Here is a 22993-nt window from a genome sequence, read left to right as displayed (position 1 = left end):
ACGAGGCTCAGATGCCGGCCCTGTTCTAAGCTCCTTACGATGTCATTTCCTTCCAGCTTCGCCAAAACCCTGTGAGGCAAGAACAGCCATCAAGTTCAGAAGAGGAAGTGGCAGGGCCAGGGTGTTAACTGCATTAGGGGCTCCTGCCCTGGGTGACCTATTCTGGTGGTGGGGGACCTCTCACTGCCTCTGTTCCAGCACCTGGGAAGGGCCCCTCTGCCTCTGAGACGGGGTTTGCTGAACATGACTCCGTGCCAGGCACCCCTCAGGGGACACAGACAATCAGAATGGCAGGAGCTCCATAGGGCAAGCCCTGGAGGGTCGGCAGGGGTGGGAAGGCCCACGGGAGGGACACCTCGCTCTGCTGAGCGGTCAGGGAAGGCTCAGTGGGAGCTGACACCCAGCGGAGGCCTAAGGGGTGAGGCGGGGTGTTGGCCAGGTGAGGGCAGGGAGAGCCGGCCTTCGGACACAGAGATGGGGTGGTGGCTTGAGTCTGACCGGTTTAAGGGATGCAGTGAAGACCGCCCTAAGGAGTCTGACTCCCTTTGGTAGGCAGGTGGCATCATCTTATAAGACTCATCCACCCTGGAGCAGTACTGGCTGGACTTGGGGTGCTGGGTGGGCAACACCTCCCTCCACCCTTGTTGCAACTCCAGAGGGAGCACAGGTGAGAAAACTGAGGCTCAGAGAAGCAAGGCCACTCCCCAAGGTCCCCAGGCTGGGACAGAAGCCAGGACCCTCCTAGCTCCCACCCCAGGCGCCTTTTATGATGGGGCTGAGAGGTGAAGGAGGATGAGCAGGTGGACGTGAAGGTGGGAAGCGGGGCCTCTGGCTCCAGGCCCACTGCCGGCAGAGGCCAGATGGCCCCAGGAACCGCAGCGTCTGAGTGGACCGCAGCAAAGCAGGGGTCTGGCCGGCAGCCTCCTTGGGGGCTTCCCTGGGGATGCGTACCGTCTCCCAGAGGCAGATGGCCAGCGGCCGGGCAACCAGCGCTCCTCCTGTACCATCCACTGAGGACCCCAGATCACCCGGTGACACCCTCCACTCTGGGGTGGTCTGGGATTCTGGGGGTTGTGGATAAAGAGGCGAGTCTGAATTGAGTGTTGACTGTTTTCCCTGACCTGGCCTCCTTCGTCCGTCCCCAAATTAAAGTATTCACGGACATGCTCAAGGAGCTGCTAGTCACAGCAGAGGGAATAAGCCCCCAGCCGACCACCAGGAGACGGTGAGCAAGTGTATTCGCTGCATGGAATTTACCCGCTGCTCAAAATACTATTTTTCAGGAGTTCTAAAGACCTAGGAAAAAGCTCACAATGCAAGTGAGGTGAAACATGGCATTTGATGACAAATTGCTACAGTATGTGTGCATAAGAGCATGCATGCCTACACACACGTGCACACACGTGCACACGCACACGCCTCACCGTTGGTGGACAGCAGGGAGTGGGCGGCATTCTGCTGAGGGAGCCACTTGATCTTGTTGATCTTCTCCTCTATCTCCAGACTCTTGAGATAGTCGAACTCCGGCTCGTGGCTCTGGAAAGTGCTGTAGACGTCATACTCGCCCTGGCTGTGCGGTGCATTTTTACTCTGCAAGGAAACCAGACCCTGAGCTCCAGGATGGTGGGGCGGGGCGGAAGCCGGCACTGGGACAGGGACGGGACTGGTCCAACCCACACAGGGCCTGGAACAGCCATGGCGACCAGGCATCCGAGAAAGGGTCCAAGGAAACTCTGCTTTTTAAATGGCCGGTACCTTGCTGTGCAGCCATGGCCAAGCTCCATCACCTCCTCCGTCCAGTAAGCAAGAACAAGGGCAACCACGCCAGCTCATGTTTACTGAGCACCTACTGTACACAGGACACTGAGCTAAGTGCTGCTCACGCCTCCTCTCATTCTATCCTCGACGCCCCTCTGTGATGGGCACCATGACTCCCCCCACTTTACAGATGAGCAAGCGGAGGCTCAGAGGTGAGTCGACCCCCGCGCCCCTCCCCCAAAGCCACATGTCCACAAAGTGCTGTCACTCACTCCACTGAGGTCTGTCTGGCACCAAGGCCAAGGCTCTGATCTGCTCCCACATCCTTGTGTACAACTTGGGTCTGACTCGAGGAATGAATGCATTTTGGAGCAAATTTAACATTGGGGCCAGACACCCTGCAATGTCAGACAGACATTGGGATAGACTGGGATAGGGTATCCTCCCCCCAGCTTTCCTGAGTGGGTCCCCTTCTGGTTTGGTCAGCCAAGCTCATTATAGTAAGGACCTCCCGGTGGAGCCCCCAACATAGTGAGGTGGTGAGTCCATCGCAGGTACCAGGGACCACTTCCTGGTAGACAATTCAAGTTTATATGACAACATGAAACTACAACTAAAACTGCCTGGGAGCAAAACAAAGGTAGTCAACCAAGCACAATTTCAAGTTTTCTGTTGGTTTTTCAAAAGTATCTATTTATATATTTCTTTTCCTGCTGTGTTTTTGGAAAGCTTTAAAGTTCTTCAATATTTTTGCCTCTAATTCACTTCATCTCCTGTAAGCACTGGCTATGGAGAAGGTCAGTGGGACCAGAATTAAGAAAAAAATTAAAGGAGAAATATTCAAAACTGAGAAACTTGCGCATCTACCAATTTAATTTCTTTCTGCAATTTGGCAAAAAGAAGACTTGGCTTTGCAATCCCCAGTGGGATCCTCTGGTCCTTCTCATGAATCAAAGTGCTCCAGCCACAGTACTGGGCTCATTAGATAAGCAATTTCTCAGCTACCTGCTTTCTGGCTCTGTGTTCTTGGTAAGTTATTGCAACCCGCTGAGCTCTGATCTCCTCATCTGTAAAATGAGGATGACAATAGCACCTAATGGCACCACGAGGGTTGTCATGAGGGAGGGTTATGGGAGTGAACACAGGTGAAGTCAGAGCTCAGGGAACGTCAGCTGTGGGGAGGATGATACTGCAGCTCCTCTCCCCCCTTCATCCTCCCTCCTGCCCCCTCTTCTCCTTCTGTTCCTCGTCCTGCTTCCCCTATCCTCCCTCCCCCATTCCTCTCCTCCCCCCACCTTGGTGTCACCTTAGATCCTGTCTTCAGCATCTAATCCCAGCCCTGAAAGGCAGGGTGGTGTGTGAGTGACAGACCACACCCAGTCCTGGTTTCCATCCCTGGTCTTTGCTCACTAGCTGGGTGACTGTGCAGGCATCCTCATCTATGAAACGGGGTGTCAGTCCCCACCCTCAGAGGTGGGCAGTGAAGAGTAACTGGGAAAAGCACGTGGAGAACAAAGTGAGGAGTCTGCATGTAGTAGGTGCTCAACAAATGGGGCCTTTTAAGCACCAGGTTCTTCCAGTGGTTCAGAAACATTGCCTCAGGTAGGCTGTTCCAGACAGCAGACCTCACTGGGGCAAGACCCGGGGCTGAGCAAAAGCGCCAACCCCAGACAGAGGGCCACCCACAGCTGCAGAAGGGTCCGTCCTCCCCTCCACCCGGCTCTGGCCGCACAGCACCAGCTCTCCAAGGCAGAGGGCAGTTTAATCAGGAGTCTGTTTCTCCAGGGTCTAGGACACAGTGACCAATTTCCACTCAGCAGAGGGGGTTCAGAATATGGTGCTGTGAGTCGACCCGGTGGACTCCCTTCCCTGGGCCTGCCCGGTCCCATCCCTGCATGCCGCGGCGCCCTTTCATCCAGCCCAGGCATCCCGGCAGGATGCCCAGAGGCCCCCTGTGGGTTAAAGCCCGGGCTGAGCCGTAGTCCCCCTCCCACCAGGCCCCGCCGCACCTCCGGTTCCCGCTGGAAGATGACGACCCGGCCACCCTTGTCGCCGGTGGCCAGCAGCTCCCCCGTGTGGTTGAACTCGACGGTAGAGATGATATCGGCTGTGGTGGAACAGAGACAGGAGGATGTGGCTCATTAGGACCCAGTGCTGTGCAGGTGGCCAGAGCTGCGCGTCCAGCCCCAGGGCCCCCATCGGATAGCAAGAGCACTGACCAGGGGCCCGGCCCCCTCCCCGCTGGCCGTGGGACAGAGACCTGTTCACGGGTGTCTTTCCTTCCTTCCTGCTCCCCTTCCTCCTGAAGCAGTCTGGGGTTTCCTCGTGTGCTGACCAGGTGACTGGGATGCAAATCTGACACTAGCCCAACTCTGGGGGGCCACAGAGACCAACTGTGCCCCTCCCTGCCTCCACTGAGCTCCCCATGGATGGCGCCCCTGTAACCTTCCCATTCCTGGCCTGGACCCTGTAGGCACCAAAGGCTTCAGCACAATGGATCTACTTTCAAACAAACCACACATCTGACTACTCGTCCCGGCAGCCCCACGCAGGTTCTCATACTGTGTCCTCCTTCCAGCCGCCAGGATGATGGGTCACCCCTCCCCCACCCTGACGCATGGGGTATTTCTGCTCAAACCCCCTCGTCTGCATCCTTCCCTGCCTCAGATGAAGGCAGTTCCATCCTCCCGCTGGCTCGGCCCTGAGCCTTTGGGTCACCGTGACTCTCTCCTCTCTTTCTCTCACCCTCCACATCCAGTCCTATTGTCTCAACCTTCAAGATACATCCAGATTCCATCACTTCTCCCGCCTCTCGCCTGGATGACTGCAACAGTCTCCCATCCGATCCCCTCCATCTCTCCTGGCCCAGATGCAAGCTGGCCTCCACAGAGCAGCCACAGGGAGCCTTCTCGGACCCCTCTAGAGGCTCCCCACCGACAGAGGAAAAGCGAAGGTCTTCAGAGTATCTAAAGCCTTGAGCGACCTGTGGCCCCCCGAGGCAGGCCACGTCAGGAGCCCAAAACTTCACCCTGTCCCGCACTTGCCCCTGGCACTTGGCATTGCCTCCCACCCTGGGCCGGGTACCGTGCCCTGTGATGGGCTTTGGCCTGCGGGACGCCAGCAGACAAGCCGCCGTCCTGCGCTTCTGCCGCAGCCCCGGAGGAGGACCTGCCCAGGCCCGCAGCAAAGCCGCCCAGCTGAGCTGCCTGGTCACCCAGTCCAACCAAGCCTAGATCAGCAGGGCTGGCAGATGCGTGACAAAAAATGTTAGTGCTGAATGCCCCGTGCTTTAACTCAATGAAAGGTAACGGATCCCCACCCCAATTCCTACTACGCTCAGCCCTGCTCTCCCACTCCGACTCAGGCTCCTCGCTGATTCTCAAAATAACAGCTACCTTTTGTCTCAAGAACTGCTCTCTCAGCCTCCAGTGGTTTTCCCAGTCCTATTTGCTATTCCATACATGCCTTTTCCTTTTCCAATCACGTGCCTTCAGAGGCAGCTCCTGACCCGCACTGGCCTCTGAGCCACAGGTAAATGCCAACTCTGACGGCAAAAGGAAAGAGGCCAGAGGGAAGGTGGTTCAGAAGCAGGATAATGGGCTGGATGTACTCACTGATCAGGATAAGAGCACGTTTCATTAAACTTGAAAATAAAGGGAATAAAAAACAAGGAGAGCCGCTCTTTGGGATCACGGAGATGCTCTCTGAGTGTGGAATTGGCCCGGCTGCCTGACACTTGTCCCTGTGTGGGCAGCCTGCCTGGCCCAGGGACACAGGAGAGCCACAGCCGGAGGCACAGCCCAGCAGTGCCGCGTTCCTGCCCGTGGCTCTGGTTCTTGCTGTTTCATGTCAGCACGCCCTTAGGGGAGAAGAGCAGGATATAAAACTGTATGTAAAATGTCTTTAATTATATAGACCAGTGATCACAGCCATGTTGAACAGCAAACAAACTGGGCAGAGGGAAAACAAGCTGGAAGAGACTTTTCTACCACGTTAAACAGAGATTGCTTTAGGGCGGTTGAAAGAAAATATTTTTTTCCTTCTCTTTCTATGTTTCCATGTTTTCTAGATCTTCTGTAATGAATCTATATTTCTTAATAGCTTTACTGAGGTGTAACTGATATACACAAAAATGCACATTTTTAATGTATGCAATTTAATGAGTTTGGACATATGCATAATATATATTATTTTTATGATGGAAAAATAACAATGTTATTAAATTAAAACACCAATGTAACCACTGGTATCCAGAGCAAACGTGGTCCATAAATGCTGGGCAGCTACCACAGTAACAGACAATAACACCTGCAGGAATTTACAATTTATATGTCAGTTTTATATCCACTGCCTCCTCTGAACCTCATGCCAGCCCCTGAGGGAGATATGACTATCATTTCTATTGGCAACTGAGAAGATGGATGGAGGCCCATCCACAGTGACAACCCCCTGAGCTGTTCATGGACCAATCTGAAGTCCTGGGTTGGAGTCCTGGCTTCAACGCCTGGGCTACGTGACCTCGGGTGGGCTACCTCACTGCTCTGAGACAGTGTTGTCATCTGGAGCATGGCTATAGTACAGTCTTCCCGTGATTAGAAACTCAAGAGAGATGTTGGAGGTGAGAGGGTTTGGGAGGGTTGAAGGACCGTAACACCAAGGAATGATGAATGACCAAAATTTACCAGACAGAAAGTCAAAGTTTTTTCTCATCTTTGCTTCTGGCCTGCGAGCTCAGAAATGTGCCAGATAAATCTGAGATTCAACCTCACTGTACACGTTTGGGAGTCCTGACCACCAGCCCCTCCAGTCCCCTTCTGCAGACATCTACAGAGCAACTACAGACCTCAGGCCAGGGCACTGCTTCCTCCGTCCCAGGAAGGGGCTGGTGGGTATTTAACATCCATTCATTGTTACAGTAAGTGTCTTCTAGAGCTTGCCTTAGGAAAAGTTACCTCCTCTGAGAGCTGGAAGTTGTCATCAGTAAAATCATGCAATTGGAAAGTCCATGCTCTCATTTTGGAATGTTTGACACATCTCCAGCCTCAATACCACCTCCCCCAGGAAGCCTTCCTGGAGAGCCCTCCTGTCCCCCAGTACAGTAGTCTCTCCTACAACTGTGGTCTCATGCCCACTATGTGCCCCTCATTAGATGTCAGGCCCTGCAGGGGAGACAGCAATTGGAAGAAGAGGCAACACTGGGTGAGCTTCTTATTTTCACGGCTTTTAGCCTGAGGACAGGTCTCAGTCTGTGCCACGTGGCTACTGAAACTCAGATAGAAAGTCATACTTTAGGCTCTATAAACCAGAAGACAGAATCTGGGGAAATCCTAGTAGCTGCAAAATGAGGTATTTAATCCTGGAAATGGGGTCTAAAGAGCAGTCCCCAAATGCAACCCATAAACTCTGCCCCAATCTTTGGCTGGCTGCAAACTGCACACGTACACACGATAGACTCCAGGCAGAGCTGCTAAGGTTAAAAGACATGAACCAGGATTTGTGCTGGGACAGAGTTCGAAGTTGAGTTCAACCGAGTTAACTGCTTACAAATGCAAAACAAAACAAAACCACTCTTTGGAGGGACACACTAAACATCTAGAGTCTCTACGGTATGGTCATTCTCAACACCCAGGATATTCTCCAAAATTATACGAAGATATACAAAGAAATAGGAAAATATTGCTCATACTGAATAAAAAGATAATCAAGGAAAGAGACCCTGAAGTTCCCTGGATCCTGGGATTAGCAAATGCAGATTTTTAAAGTAGCTATTATAACTATGTCCAAGGATATAAAGGAAAATTTGCTCTCACTGCATGAAAAGAAAGGACATTTCAACAGAGAAATAGAAACTATTTTAAAAATAGCTAAATGGACAATCCATAACTGAAAAATACCACATATGAAAATCACTGAATTGCTTAACAGGAAATTTGAGATGACAGAAGAAAGAGTTAGTAAACGTGAAGATATATCGATAGAAATTATGCAACCTGAAGAACAGAGAGAAAATAAATTTAAAAAGATAAAGCACAGAGCCTCGGGGATCTGCCGGAAAACATCCAATGTCTATGTGTACTTGGAGTTGCAGAAGGAGAGGAGAGAATAGAGTAGAAGAAAGACTTGAAGTAATGATTGAAAAATGCCCCAATATGGTAAGAGACTTTAATTTACAAATTTAGGAAGCTCAGCTAACTCCAAGTGGGAAAAATACCAAGAAATCACACCTAACCGTCAAACTGCTGAAAACCAAAACAAAAATGAAAATTTGTAAGCAGGTAGAACAAAAACCACATATTATATTCAGAGGCTCCAAGACTCAGATAACTGCTGATTTCTCATCAGAAATAACAGAGTTCCGAAGGCTTTTAAAGTGATGAAGGGAAATTTAAAAACCTGTAAACCCAGACTTCTGTATCCAGTGGAATTATACTTCAAGGATAAAGGGCAAATAAAGACATTTTGGTGAAAGCTCTCCACGGACCAGTGACTGAATCTCAGGACAAGCCCACTGCCCTACCATCACTCTCTCTTTACAGATAAGGAACTTGGTCAGGAGGTGAGGCATTGGCCCAAAGTCCCATTCAGGGCAGGGCTTTTGCAGTGTATTCCCCTGGCAGGTCCCGGTCCCTGCACCACAGGGCCGAGTTGCCAAACAGCTGATGCCTCAGGCTCAGGGTCACAACTCAGCCACTGGGAGAGGTCCGCCAGGCCCACGTATGAGGGTGCTCCAAGCCTCCCTGTTGTGGGTGATGACAGCCCCATGAAAACCCAAGGTGCCCTTCTACTTGTGAGGTCCCTTTTCTTTCTGCTGCAGCTCTGGGAGTCCCCCAAATGGCAAGGCAGAGCTGGAAGGGGCAGCTTGGACCACTGGACAAAGAGGCAGCAGTCAACCCCCTGGGACTGGGTATGGCGCAGCTCTATCAGTGCAAGCCCAGAGCCAACTGGTTTGGGAGCCAGAAAGCCACACTGTGGTCCAGCATGGGCTCAGGAAGAAGTCAGGAGTGCTGTCCCAAGTGACCAGCCCAGTGACAGGTGCACCGTGAGAGCCAGAGCCAGAGACGGGCAAAGACCATAATGTGGGTTGAACTGGGTCCCCCAAACATATGTGGATTTCCTAACTCCTGGCACCTGTCACTGTGACCTTATTTGGAAATAGGGTCTTTGCAGCTGATCAAGTTAAGATGTGGTCATACTGGGTTCTATGGGCCCTAAGTCAACGACTGGTGTCCCGAGAAGAAGGCCACGTAAAGACACAGGGGCACACAGGCACATGGGGGGAAGGCCAAAGATGTGGTCATACTGGATTCTATGGGCCCTAAGTCAACGACTGGTGTCCCGAGAAGAAGGCCACGGAAAGACACAGGGGCACACAGACACATGGGGGGAAGGCCATGTGACAATGCAGGCAGAGACTGCAGTGATGCATCTACAAGCCGAGGAACATCAAGGATTGCTGACCGCCAACAGAAGCTGGAAGAGGCCTGTGACAGATCCTTCCCCGGAGCGTTCAGAGCAAGCACGACCCTGCTGGGTACCCTGACTTCAGACTTGCGGCCTCCAGAACTTCGGGGGAAGAAACCTCTGTTGTTTTAAGCCACTGAGTAGTTTGTCGCAGCTTCCCCAGCCAACATACGGAGAGAACAGAGCAGAAACGAGAGGCTGTGCGGGCAACGCTCTGCAGACCCAGGCCGCACCCTGGGCTGCGGCTCCTCCTGGGGTCACGTGGGGAGGATCAGCCCTTGGATCTCACAGGTGCCCCTTGTGTCTTTTTCATCAAGAGGAAGGTATTCCAGTCCCAGCCTCGGTACCTATTAGCTGTGTGACCGCATCCAAATCACGCTCTGAGCCCTAACTGTCTCACCCATAAAATAGGAAGTGTCATCCCTGCCTGGTCACAGTTCTCCTAGGGATTTTGTGAAATTCAAAGGATTCCGTGGACTGGAAATCTCCCTGGAAATCGTGGCAGAGGCCTGCAAATTCGAGGAGGAGATTAAGCTGCTCATCAGGGAGACGCCCCCCCGCTCATCTCACCATTCCTCACTCTAAGTGCTGTCGCCACCATCAGTGGTCCATCAGCATCACAGCTCACGGCAGAGTGAGGGCCCTCAGAAAGCCCAGCTTCATCCTTCTGATGGCATTGCTGCGTTTAATTAGTATTGTCAGAGGCATCGGGGCTGATGAGGGAGGTGGGAGAGGAAACAGGTTCTGTCTGCTGCTGAATGAAAGAGCTCGGTGCGAGGAAGGAGGCTCCGTGTGCCCAGCGTCCGCCCGGGACGGGACTCTGTGAGCAAGCATCTTACCCAGCATCCTCTCTGGGTTTGGAGAGAAGGGGCCAGGCTGGACCCTGGGGATAAGGAGCCTGCCCTCAAGGGCCGCTCTGGGTCCAGGGAGATGCACAGGAGGTGAAGAGGTGGCCAGGGGAAGTGACCACTTCAGGATGGGGTGAGGTGAGATCCAAGAGGGCCTCCTGGAAACAGTAAAACGGGAGTGGGGTCTTGCAGAACAAGGAAAGGTGGCAGACTTAACGTTGATGCCCCATCAGCGGCTTCCTGTATCCACATCTTATACAATGTGATTCCGGGGCTCTTCCCGTCCAGCGACAAAGACTGTTCGCCCATCCTTGACTCTGCACTGGCTTGTGACTTGCTTTGGCCAACAGAAGGCAGAGGAAGTTAGGGGGTGCCGGTCCAAGCCTGGGCCTCAAGAGGCCTTCAGTTTCCGCTCTCTCTGGGACCCCTGCTCTGCCACGGAAACAACCCCAAGCGAGCCTGCCGGATGACGACGAGAGGCCATGTGGGCAAGCCAGTGCAGCTGAGGCCATGCTAGGCCAGCCCACAGCCAGTCCACCCCCGAACATGGCAGCAAGCCCAGCAGAGATACCTCCTGACCCATAGCTACTGTACACGTCAGAATGAGCACTGCCAATACACGAGGAGATGGCTAGTCGACTTAAAGACTAAGGGGCAGAAGTGCACGCTTGTTGTTTGAAGCCACTGAGCCCTGGGGTCTGTTACGCAGCAGTAGCTGACTGAGACAGAAGGGCTGCTGGGTAGAGCGTGGCCACTCCACCCAGCTCTGCTTTGTAGATCACCCTTTTTTGGAGGCGGGGAAGTCATTTCAAAGGAAAGACTTTCCTGATCAGAAAAAGCTCTTGACTGTAGCCTAGTTTTTCAGTAGGACTCACACCCACACCCCACCCCATCCCCACCCAACCAAGGTGCCTTGTATACGCTGTGCTCTGACGGCAGCACTGCCCCTTCACGGCTCACCCCGGCAACCCTAATCACTCTTCTGGTCTCAACTTGTGTTGCTGAAGCCACCCGAGTGCTCTTTCCATTGTACAGGTGAAGAAACTGAGGCACAGAGAGGACTAATAAGTTGCCAAAAGCTGCCCAGCTGGTGTGTGCAGGGCTGGGATTTACCCCTTGACCTTGACCCCCAGGCTGGGGCTTCTCAAGACATTTAAAGGAATCAGAGATGGCTGGGGGGCTTCCCTGGTGGCGCAGTGGTTAAGAATCCACCTGCCAATGCAGGGGACACGGGTTCGGGCCCTGGTCTGGGAAGATCCCACATGCCACAGAGCACCTAAGCCCGTGCGCCACAACCACTGAGCCTGCGCTCCAGAGCCCGCGGGCCACAACTCCTGAAGCCTGTGCATCTAGAGCCCGTGCTCCGCAACAAGAGAAGCCACCGCAATGAGAAGCCCGCGCGCCGCAACGAAAAGTAGACCCCCACACGCAGCAACGAAGACTCAATGCAGCCAAAAATAAATATAAATAAAATAAATAAATTAGAAAAAAAAAAAGAGAGATGGCGGGGGATTGGTGAGGACATTTCCCAGGAGAAAGCAGATGCTAAGGGAGGTTTCCACTTACACCTTTTGGGGGGAATGGGGGAGGGGGCCACCTTCCCTCCCCAAGCCTAGTGAGACCCTCGCAGAGCTCCAAAGTATGTTTCCTGAAGCTAGGAGACCCCAGCCTGAGACTCGGAGAGCAAAAGGGGTCTAGGGTCTGGACTCTGACTCCGCCCGGGATGTGGAAAGACGAATGGCTTTTATCCACGTGCTTCCCGGGGACAGGAGAGAGCAGGCTGGCTTATGTCATCTTAGTCCTGCCTGCTGGCTCCCCTGCGGGCAAAGAGAAAGCGGCAGAGGGAGGCCACTGTGCCCAGGGGCTGAGGAAAACCACTGGACGTACAGCTCTGACTGCCCAGGTCAAGGGCTCTGCAAGACGTAGCTTGGCAGGAAATTTCCAGACCACCCGATGCAGGACCCGTGAGAGAAACGGGCAGCTATATCCACCGGTCAGGCCCTCCCAGAGCAGGAGAGCCACCAGCAGGCTCGCGGCCAGTGGTGAGCGAGAAGCTGCAGGACCCCGTCCCCTTCCCCACTGTTGGCCTCCAGCACAAACAGGCCCTGTCGTGGAGGTGCAGAAGGAGAAAGGCCGTGTCTGGTTCGGAGTCTGGACCGTTAGCTGGGACCAGACATTCAGCGCTGGATGGGGGCCACTTAGCTCTCCGAGGGTGATGGGAAAGGCGTGGACCTGCCTGAGTTCCCGATCCCCAAGCAGGTCTGGTGAGAAGTTCCCTCCTGCAGCCTGAACTTGGTGGAGGGTGAGGGCAGCTCCCGGGCCGGGGTCAGAGGCGGGGTGGGGACAGCTGGGATGCCGTGGCTGGGCCAAAGCAAGTCCCCCTGGACAGTGCCTGGGTCACCTGGATGGAGGTAGATGTGAAGCGGCTGGTGGGAGGTTTGGGAGGGTTTGTGTGGGGCACATAGCACCCTCCACCTCCCACCCATGCACCCCGGAGGCCCAAGACCCCGGCTCTGCCTGTGAGGGGCCGGAGCTCTCACGTTAGGGCAGGAAGGGGGTGTCAAGCCCCAGCTGCCCACAGGTGGGAGATGGACCTGGCCACGCTGCCCCCTGGAATCACACAGGAGCCATGGTCCCAGCTCACGGATGGGACATTCACCCTGCACCTGAGATCTAGTGCCTGTTCCACTTCTTTCTGACTGGTGACTCGGGGCAGGTCACCTCCTCTTTTTCTGAGGACGAGAGGCAATGGGAACACAGACCAAGAACCTGAGGGCCAAGCACTGTGCTGGGAACTTGCCCACGGTGCCACATCTCATCTTCTCCATGTCCCACAGGGCCAACTGGGTGAGTCCTGGATCCAACGGCACCCCGTCAAGCTAGCTTTTTTAAAGGAAAGTGCACCCAAACAGGACACCCAGTGGATGACAAGTTATGTAAACATTTAAACTGGGCCTAGTACTGATTAATCTTAAAGGCTGAGAAAAACACTTCCATTATCCCGGCACCTGCTCCAAGAGCTCCAGGTGAAATGGAATGTTGGAACCTTGAATTATGGTTCCCATAATATATATATGTATATATGTATATATATATAAAATATAGTCAGTCAGCCAGAGCTGAGTATGCTTGGGAATATTTGGCTCAGATAATGACCTTTGGGGAGAGGGGTAGCAGAGGGAAGCCTGGGTACGGAACAGCCAGAGGGTCTGTGGCTGGTTGAAGTTAGGTCCTTAAAGTGTAGTTACTCCATGGTTCTGGCACTGCCTGGTAAGGGGGAAGATCTGTGTTCAGATCTCACTCTTAGAGCTGCATGACCTTGGACAAGGCACTTCACCTCTCTGAATCGATCTGATCGTCTGTGAAACAGAGATGGTCATACACACCCTCCAAGGCTGCTGGAAGGTTTACCCACGTATCACCTAGCATGTGGCAGGCACTCAGTAAATCTGTTCACTGTCCATTTATTATTCAAAAGAATATTAATGGGGAGCTGTGGTTTAAGTTATAGTTTAAAGGGAAAATGTTGGCTAGAGTGTGATGTTTTTAATGTGGACTTTGGATAAAAGACTCAAAAAAAAGAAAAGTACAGAGTTTCTGTGTGAGATGATGAAAAAGTTTTGGAAATGGATAGTGGTGACGGTTGCACAGCACTGTGACTCTAATTAATGCCACTGAATTGTACACCTAAAAATAAAGTGGTAAATTTTATCTTATGTATATTTTATCATAATAAGAAGTTTAATTTAAAAAATTAATTGAGGACCTACTGTATCCCAAGCACTGTTGCAAATGCTGGGAACTCAGCAGTGTACACACCCCACAAGAAGCTCACTCTCTAGTGGAGAAAACAGACAATAAGCAAATTTCTGGGAAGGAGAAAAGGGCTAAGATAAAAGCTAAAGTATGATAAGGGATGGGAGAGTTGGAGGTGCTGTTTTAGCTGGGGAGGTCAGGGGAGACTTCCTGGAAGAGCAGCATTGGAGCAGAGACCTGCAGGAAGCAAGAGAGGAAGCCACACAGATATCTGGGGGGACAGCACATGCAAAATCCCTGAGGTAGGAGAGAGTTTGGTCTGTTGCAGTTCAGCAAGGAGGGCAGGGTGTGATGGTGACGGGGCAGGACATGAGCTCAGAGAGGTGGGCTGCGCCAGGTCCCTGAACCTTGCAAAGAAGAACTTAGGATTTTATTTAAGTGAAAGAGGAACCACACAGCATTTTGAGCTGGGAAGTCATGATCCAACTTGGGTTTAATGACACTCCTATCCTCATGTGTATCCCTCGCTAACACAGATGGGCTCTTCCCTTCTGCGCCCTGTCCAGGGCCTGGCACATGGGCGACTGCTGGGAAGGGTTTGTTAAGTAAATACCAGAGAAGCAGATGCTCACCAGGCATGTGGGGGACAGCAGGGGCCTCTGTGTCATCCCTGCCACTCACTTGCCTAACGCAGTTCCTCTCTCTGGGCCTCACTCTGGTTCCTCGTCTATTAAGAAAGGCGTTGGCAACCTGATGGTTTTATTGTCGTTGCTTTTACTTTACCATTTAAAAAACTGAGATGCAATTCAGGTAACATAAAACTCACCATTTCAAAATGTATACTTAAGGGGTTTTGAGTATATTCAGTGTGTTATGCACCCATCATCACTATCTATTCCAGAACATTCCCAGCACCCCAAACAGGAACCCCATACCTTTTAGCAGCAGTCATTCCCCATTCCCTCCTCCCCCCAGCCTCTGGCAAACACTCGTCTGCTTTCTGTCTTTAAGGACATTTCACATAAATGGAACCATGGAGTGTGTGGCCTTTTGTGTCTGGCTTCTTTCACTCAGCATCACGTTTCCAAGGTCTACCCATGTTGCAGTGTGAACCAGGACTTCAGTCCTTTTCATGGCTGAATAATATTCCATTGTGATCATGATGGTTTTGAAGGCAGGCCCCTGAAGAGGGCTTGAAGGGGGTTGGGCACCTAAGAATGGCCCTGTGTCCCCAGAACCCTGACCCATGGTTGCTCCCAGCTCTGCAGGCTGAGGGGCTGCTGCAGAAGCCAGAGTAAGGGTGGGACAGTGCTGCCCCTACAGTGGGTGCTCCAGGAGGGTCAGGGTGCGAGGGAGGCCACGGACCATGGCTGCCACCTCCTCCCCGCCAGCCCAGACGGGCCCCTGCTAAGTAGCTGTTGGCCTGACTGGCGCAGAGGCAGATGGGCTTGGCAGGGGTGCAGGGCAGCTGTGGATTGGCCTGTGGTCAGCAAGACCCGGTCAGCCTGCTGGGTTTGACGCTAGGCCAGGTTGGATTGTGCTCACAGCAGGGATGACTCCCCAAATCAGACTGAAGCATGGCCCTCCAGGCCCCTCAAAGCAGCCAGGTGGCCTGAGGCCAGCAGCTGGCCTCAGGACAGGGTCAAGGTGAAAGGGACAGAGAGAAGACCACCTGCTCCTAGCCTGCCTGCTTTCAGCACAAGCTCCTGAAGGCCCCACAGCACAATTGCCTGGGCTTCTCTCCTAAAGATGAAGATTCCCAGGGCCCTGCTCAGACCCACGGATCAGAATTGCTGGCACCTGGAATCTGCATTTTGATGGGTTCTTCAGTGATGCACTGAGGTTTGAGAGCCACTGGTAAAGTGCTAAGAGGTTTGGGAGTGAGAGCACTCACTTTAGTGGGGCTGCCTGATTCTCAGCAAGTTACAGACATTCTCTGAGCCTCAGTTTTCTGATCTCTAAAATGGGTATAATACTGTCATCTCAGGGTTGATCGGGAGGATTTAATGAGGCAACAAGAGGCTACTTAAAAATCACTAGCTGCAATTAGTAGTATATTATTATTACACATGCAAACCAAGTCAGAGAGCTGTCTGGGTTTTAGAAGGAAGCGGGGTGGGGCAGAATTAATAAATGAGAGAGAGAAAGAGAGAGGTTTAAGATATGGAGAATTTGCTGTTGGGGGCAACCTGGCTCTGAATCCCACCCAGTTCTGGCTGTCATTTCATCCTTCAGTTTTCCGGTTTGTGCAGTGGTGATGGTAAGAGCCGCCCATGCTGGAGGGCTCTGCAAACCGTAATATGCTGTCCCGTGCCAGGGCAGGGAACGCAATGCGAGGAGGGGGATGGAGGCCTGATGCTGATCTAGACTGATGGCTTGAGTCTGGGCCGGGCCAGCTGGCCAGGGCCGGCTTCTGCCCTCCCAGTGCCTGGCTCCCGAGGGCCCCATCCTTTCTGTATCAGTTCCTCAGGCCCCAGCCGGCAGGCGGGCAAGAGGGGCCAAATGCCACTGTGACAAGAACACCCTTCAGGCTCCGTCACATCAGTGTGTCCATCTGTCCCCTCGCCAGGCCCGTGTCTGCGCCAGGTAGGCGGACGGGGCTCAGGCGCTGAGCTGGGTGCTGAGGTCATGCTTGGCAGAGCCGGCTGGGTCCTCTGTCTGCCTCTCCTGCCTCTGCCCTGGCCTGGGCCATCGTCACTTCTCTCCTGGACAACTGCGGCCGCCTCCCCTTTGGGTTTCCTGCCTTTATCCTGGCCTAGGCCACCCGGTGACCAGAGGGACATTGCTGAAACTGAAAACTCATCGTACCCCAACCCTCCCTAGAGCCCTATGTGGCTCCCCGTGGCCCTCGCCAGCCCTCTGTCTCTCCACTCCCAACACGACCCTCACCCTTTAGGCACCCCAGCGGGGTCATTTATTTATTCAAGAAGTATTTACTGAGCCCTAATGCTAGGCGGCGGGAACTGAGAGGCGGCCTAATGGGCACCTCGCAGCCCCTCCCACGCCCACCAGTCTGTCCCGTGTCCTGGGGGAGACAACCAGCCTGCTCTTCCTCCCCCTTCCTATTTTTAAAATAATTTTTTTGTTTTAATTGAAGTAGAGTTGATTGACAATGTTGTGTTATTTCAGGTGTACAACAAAGTGATTCAGTTATACGTATATAAAAAATTATATATATTTTATATTGAGTATAACTGTCTGTGCTACACAGTAGGACCTTGTTGTTTACCTATTTTATATATAGTAGTGTGTACCTGTTAATCCCACACTCCTCATTTATCCCCCTCCACTTCCCCTCTGGTAACCATAAGTTTGTTTTCTATGTCTGTGAGTCTCTTGTTTTGTAAGTGAGTTCACTTGTATCATGTCTTAGATTCCACATGTAAGTGATGTCATATGATATTTGTCTTTCTCTGTCTGATTTACTTCTCTTAGTATGATCATCTCTAGGTCTATCCATGTTGCTGCACACCTCGCCCGTCCTCTTGAAAGACCCCGTGTTCCAGCCTCTGGGTGACAGTCTGGTAGAGGGTGACAGTTCATCCTGTTAAGGTGTGGCTGAGGCACCCCCCTGAGAGGGGCTGAAACAGCCTGGGATGGGCTTGACAGGCAGATGGGCAGGGGCGCTCCAGCTCTGCACTGGCTGCAGACCATAGCTGGCTCAACCTCTGGAGGCTTGGTTTCCTCACCTGTAAAATGGGCACAAGGGTGCATCTGAAATGAGATGCTGTGGGTGGAGGCTGAGCATGGAACTCGGCACACAGCAGGCCCACTTGTTTTGGTGCTGTCATCTCCAAGGGACCCACTTTGCTGGTGGGAGCTCCTTAGGCCACCAGGCTCGCTGCCTAGGTCCCTGGCAGAAGAGTCCCAGCTTTCCTGCGGCTCCCTTCTCCAGCCTTGAGGCCGTTAGCACAGCCGCTCCACTTGGATCACCGGGCAGCGGACAAGGAGTGGCTTTGGAAGTGTTCCCATCCTGGTTACACATTGAGCGCCTGGTGGGAGCTGGGTCCTGGGGAGGTCACATTCACTGGGCACCAGCTAGGACCCTCACCCACCATGTGCATTAGCCCGCGGCAGACCGAGGAGTTTGTGGCATTCTGCCATTTCCACGTGGGGAAACCGAGGCTCTGAGGGTTGAACTTGTCCTCCTGCGGGGAACAGGTGGCTTCTCTGCACCAGGTGGACCCCAGGGCCTGTGCTCCTAACACGGTAAAGTGGGTCAGGCCGGCCCCAGGTGCCTTCACCACGTGCACCTCCACGGGATGTGATGGTGCCATGGTCTCCCAGGCCACGTCTCGTGCCTGGTGCCCTGCACCCGACCACACCAACACCCCTTCCCACCCAGGGATGCCTGCACCCATTATAAAGATGAGCAAACTGAGGCACCCGCAGGCAGGACTTGCGGGGCCGGGCAGGCCTGGAGCCCTCCTCTGCCCCGTCTGCTGTGGGTTCTGGGGCTCCCTTCCTGGGTTTTTTCCTGGAGACATAAACTCCCAGCATGCCATTCAGCAACTGCTGAGTGGATGACTGCTGTCGGCCAGCGTGGTAACCGCCCTTCTATGTGGCTTCACGCTCCATCTCGAGCACCTCACACCCAGGACCTCAGTTACAGGTTGTGACCCCACTTCCAGATGGCGAAACTAAGGCTCCGGTGTGCTGGTGAACACTGACCACTGGCTCTGCGGGGGCGGGGAGGGGGTGTGGAGGAGAAAACTTGGAGTCGTGGCTGAGTCTGTGGGCTTCAAGCCACCCATGGTTTAACGACCGGCTCACGAAACTCCTAAAACTTGAACAACCAGCTCACATAGTTCCTGAGCTGAGATGGCCCTGACACACCCTGGTTGAAGTGAGGTCCCAAGTCCACACTGGCAGAGACAACCTGGTTCAGGGCTAAGTCCCAGCCTTCGGCGTCTGAGCGAGACTCTTCCGGCAGCCCCACTGCTGGCACCCCGAGGGCAGCCTGCCCCTGGAAACCCCATGTCTCCGTCAGCAGGACCCTCCCCATCCCTTGCAAACCCCCACCTGGCCTGGCATCATGGATGCCAGGACCAGACGCCCCCGTACACCACCCACTGCTCCCCCCTAGCTGCGAACAACCATCACCCCCATGGGAAATGCCGGGGCCCAGCTTCAGAAAACAGAAGTTTACTGCCTGGGAAAAAAATCCGGGTGATGTTGTCAGTGCTGTGCGAGTCTGAGGCTGTGGGCGCAGAGGGAGGGAACTGGGCCTCGGTGACGGTGACAGCCGGTGCCACGTGGGTCTCCTCCACCGACCTCGCTGGCTTGGGAGGGAGGAGGAGGGGGAGGGTATATGGGAGCCAGAGGAGGCGGGCATGCAGCATGGTGGGCACAGCAGCATCCATTCCAGCCGCCCCTCCCCTCAATCTGCCCCTCTTCGAGGGAAACCTGTTCCTGCAGCTTCGCGGAGCCCCTTTCCACCCCAGTCTACTCTGCACCGGCCACTGGCCGGGAGGAGGTGCCTGCAGGCCCTGGACCCTCCCCTCCTCCTCCACCCTCCCCTCTCCCCTCCTAGAAGCATATTACCATCTCTGTCTCAACAGCATGTGCGGGGCGACCTGGAGGTGGGGCTCAGCCCTACAGCTGGTGATCCTTGTGTCCCTAGGAAAGCTGCAGCCTCCCCATCCCTGCTGCCAGCCCAGGCCATAGGATTCTGCCTCTACTTCTTCATCTGGACAGTAGCTCCCAACTGAGGTCTTGGGCTGGCGGGGACCTGGCCCTCCAGCCAGAGCTGACTGGTGTCCACCCACTCATCCATTCATTCACCCAACATTCACCAAATGTCCGCTCTGCATCAGGTCCCCCCAGGGCTGAGTCACAGTGGTGGATATCCAGACAGTCTCTGTCTTCATGGAGTCTGCAGCTTACAGGGAGATGGACAAGGAAACTGATAAACTCTTTCCAGCCGCCCAGGTGCTGGGGTGGAGGTCTGTACAGGGAATGGGTAGAACCCAAAATAGAGGGCAGGACTGCCTAGTGGTTAAGACCAGGACGCTGCAGCCAGACACTCCAGGTTCAAACCTCACCTCCACCTCTCAGTTACCTAGGAAAGCTACTCATCCCCTCTGAACCTCAGTTTCCCTCTCCTGTAAAACGGGTTCGATACTCATTAAATAATACTGCTTCAGAGGGTTGCAAGGATTGAATGAGTGAATATGTGCTCGTATTAGAACAGGACATAGACTCGCAAAACAATTTTACAAAAAAGGAACAAAGTTGGAGGACCTAGCCAACCTGATTCAAAGATTCACTCTAAAGCTATAGGAATCAAGCCAGTGTGGTACAGGAAAAGGATAGACACATAGATCAATTGAACAGAGAATCCAGAAATAGACCCTCCAATCCATGGTCAATTGGTTTTTGTTAAAAGCACCCAAGCAATGAGGAAAGGATGGTCTTTTCAATAAATAGATAAAATGGGGAAGAAAATTAAAAAAAGAAAAAATCTGCCCTTACCTTACACCATATATAAAATTATGTGGAAAAGGCTCAAAATATAATTGTTGAAATGAGACCTAAGTATAAAAGCTAAAGCTAAATAACTTCTAGAAGAAAATATCAAAGAAAATCATTGCAACTTTGATTTCTTAGACAAGACATAAAAAGCATCAACAACAAAAGAAAAAATGGGTAAATTGGACTTTATCAAAGTTCAAAACTTTTGCTCATTGAAAGAAACTGTTATGAAAATAAAAAGGCAAGGACGGAATGAGAGAAAATATTTGCAATCCATACATCTGACAAATCACTTGTAGCCAGAATGTATACAGACCTCATACAACTCAATAATAAGAACACAAACCACCTAATTAAAAACAGGCAAAAGATGTGGACAGACACCTCTCAAAGCAAAACATATGAATGACCAAGAAACACATGAAAAGATGCTCAGAAGATCATTAGTCACCAGGGAAATGCAAATTAAAATCTCAGTGAGATACCAGTATATACACTCATCAGAGTGGCTAAGATTTAAAAGACTGATAATATCAAGTTGGTGAAGATGTGGCACAACCAGGAATCTCCTTCACTGCTGGTGGGAACGCACAACCATATCATCCCTTTGGGAAACAGCTTGGCAGCTTTTTACAGAGTTAAGCGTATGCCTATCATATGTCCCAGCCATTTCTCCCCATTAGGAGTAACGAAAGCCCACGAACACCCAAAGACTTGTACACACCTGTTCCCAGCAGCTTCACCCACAGTTGCTCAAAACTGGAAACCATCCAAATACCCATCAACAGGGGAATGGACAAATTATGATAGATCCAAACCATGAAAGACTACTCAGGAATAAAAAAGAACAAACTATTGATACATACAACAATGGGATGAACGTCAAAATGATTATGTGGAGTAAAAGAAGCCAGGCAGAGTGCGCCCTGTATTATATTCTATTTACATGAAATGCTAGAAAGTGCAAACTAATATATACTGTCAGCAGGCCAATCAGTGGTCACCAGGACACAGAATGTAGTCAGGGATGGACCACGCAATGGAACAAGGAAATTCTGGGGGCTGATGGAAAATGCTCTGATTCTTAATCCTGGCGGTCTCACAAGCACATACAGCTGTCAAAACTACGGGACTCTACACTTTAGGTAGATGCAGTTTATCGCACATAAGAACATGTTTTTAATTAATTAATTATTTATTTTATTTTCGGCTGTCTTGGGTCTTCGTTGCTGCGCGCGGGCTTTCTCTAGTTGTGGCGAGTGAAGGCTACTCTTCATTGCGGTGTGCGGGCTTCTCATTGCGGTGGCTTCTCTTGTTGCGGAGCACAGGCTCTAGATGTGCGGGCTTCAGTAGTTGTGGCTCGCGGGCTCTAGAGCCCAGGCTCAGTAGTTGTGGCTCACGGGCTTAGTTGCTCCACGGCATGTGGGATCTTCCCGGACCAGGGCTCGAACCCATGTCCCATACATTGGCAGGCGGATTCTTAACCACTGAGCCACCAGGGAAGCCTCATAATAACATTTTTTAAAAGTCTTTGTTTGCAGTAAAGGGGAAAAAACAGCAGCAGCGGCCACCTACTCTCTTCTGAAGCCTCCAGAAAACTGCTGACTTAACACCCTACAGGCTCCATGGGCAAGGCGACCACCCGAGTAATTACATCAAGGGAAACAATCATTTGGTGCATTTTTCATCAACTGAGATCATTTATATTTATCAAGCTTCTAATTCATCTAGATTTGTCCCAGGAGGTCTGACCCACCATGGGCTGGGCATGAGAAATGGATTGTGCCAGGCACGTGGTAGAATCTCATTAATTGCATGTTGAATGAATTAATAATTGTCCCGCCTTTCCAAGTGCGCACAGCTCGTCAGTGGCCGACCGGAAGCCAGAAGCCAGCGTGGGCAGCCTGAGCTGACCCTGGGAGAAACCCAAGGCTGCGTTCCTCCACGGACAAAGCCCTTTCCAGGACACGCTCAGATGCCGAGGCTTGAAACAGCGAGAAAAGGCAAAGTCAGGACCATTCTGATGTGGCATTAGGGGGTGGGGTGACCACGCAACACAGCAGAGAAATTTGAAAATCAGTGGGCAGCTGATATGGGGTCAGATGCAGGCTTCTTCCAGAAATGTCCAGTCCAGGGGCATGATAGAAGCTGCAGACAATATCTGTAGCTGGATAAAATAAAACTGCTGGGGACAGTTGAGCCAAAGGGTGTTGGCTGGGGACCTGAAGACAAGCCAATCACTGCTGTTATTTCTCTTTTGGTCCAGCTCCAGGCTGGATGCTGTCAGAGCCCTAAGATGCAGCTTCCTTGTTAATGCAGGAAGTGACCTGGGGATCACATGCTTTCTCTTCCACCTTCATCTTGAGCCTCATCAATCACCTAAATCAGCAGTTCTTAGACTGTGGTCCAAGGACCCCTGGGTGTTCTTGGGGTCCTTCTTTTCCAACGACGTATCCATGTGATGTATCTGTGTGGCGGAAACCACATTTCCACCAAACAAAATAGCACAACAGACTGAATGCAGAAGCTGATGTGAGAATCCAGCTGTCCTTTATTAAGCCAGACATTAAAGAGATTTACAAAAATGCCACTCTTCTCACTAATTTTTTTTTGTTTTGGAAAACAGTTATTTTTCAGAAAAAATATTATTTATGTGATGGTTTGTTATTTCTATGTTTAAATGAATTAATATATAA

The 22993-nt window shown here is 52.2% G+C and overlaps 1 protein-coding gene across 2 annotated transcripts in view; it reads right to left on the bottom strand.

Annotated features, from left to right (window-relative positions):
- The window catches only part of PPP2R2C (protein phosphatase 2 regulatory subunit Bgamma), a 137541-nt gene that overhangs the window by 50076 nt on the left and 64472 nt on the right, over positions 1–22993 (bottom strand). For both annotated transcript variants that reach the window (XM_022582451.3, XM_022582450.3), the window contains exons 2-3: positions 3768–3865; positions 1425–1590 (exon numbers count right to left, since the gene is read on the bottom strand). In XM_022582451.3, the coding sequence (XP_022438159.1) occupies positions 1425–1590; positions 3768–3865 (264 nt within the window). The remainder of the gene's footprint in view (positions 1–1424; positions 1591–3767; positions 3866–22993) is intronic.

Source organism: Delphinapterus leucas, chromosome 5 (assembly GCF_059928025.1).
Source record: "Delphinapterus leucas isolate spDelLeu-1000000601 "Yukka" chromosome 5, BTC_Dleu_Yukka2, whole genome shotgun sequence".
Lineage (NCBI taxonomy): Eukaryota > Metazoa > Chordata > Mammalia > Artiodactyla > Monodontidae > Delphinapterus > Delphinapterus leucas.
Note: the sequence above shows the minus strand (reverse complement) of the source record. Positions and strands in the feature narration are given on the sequence as shown.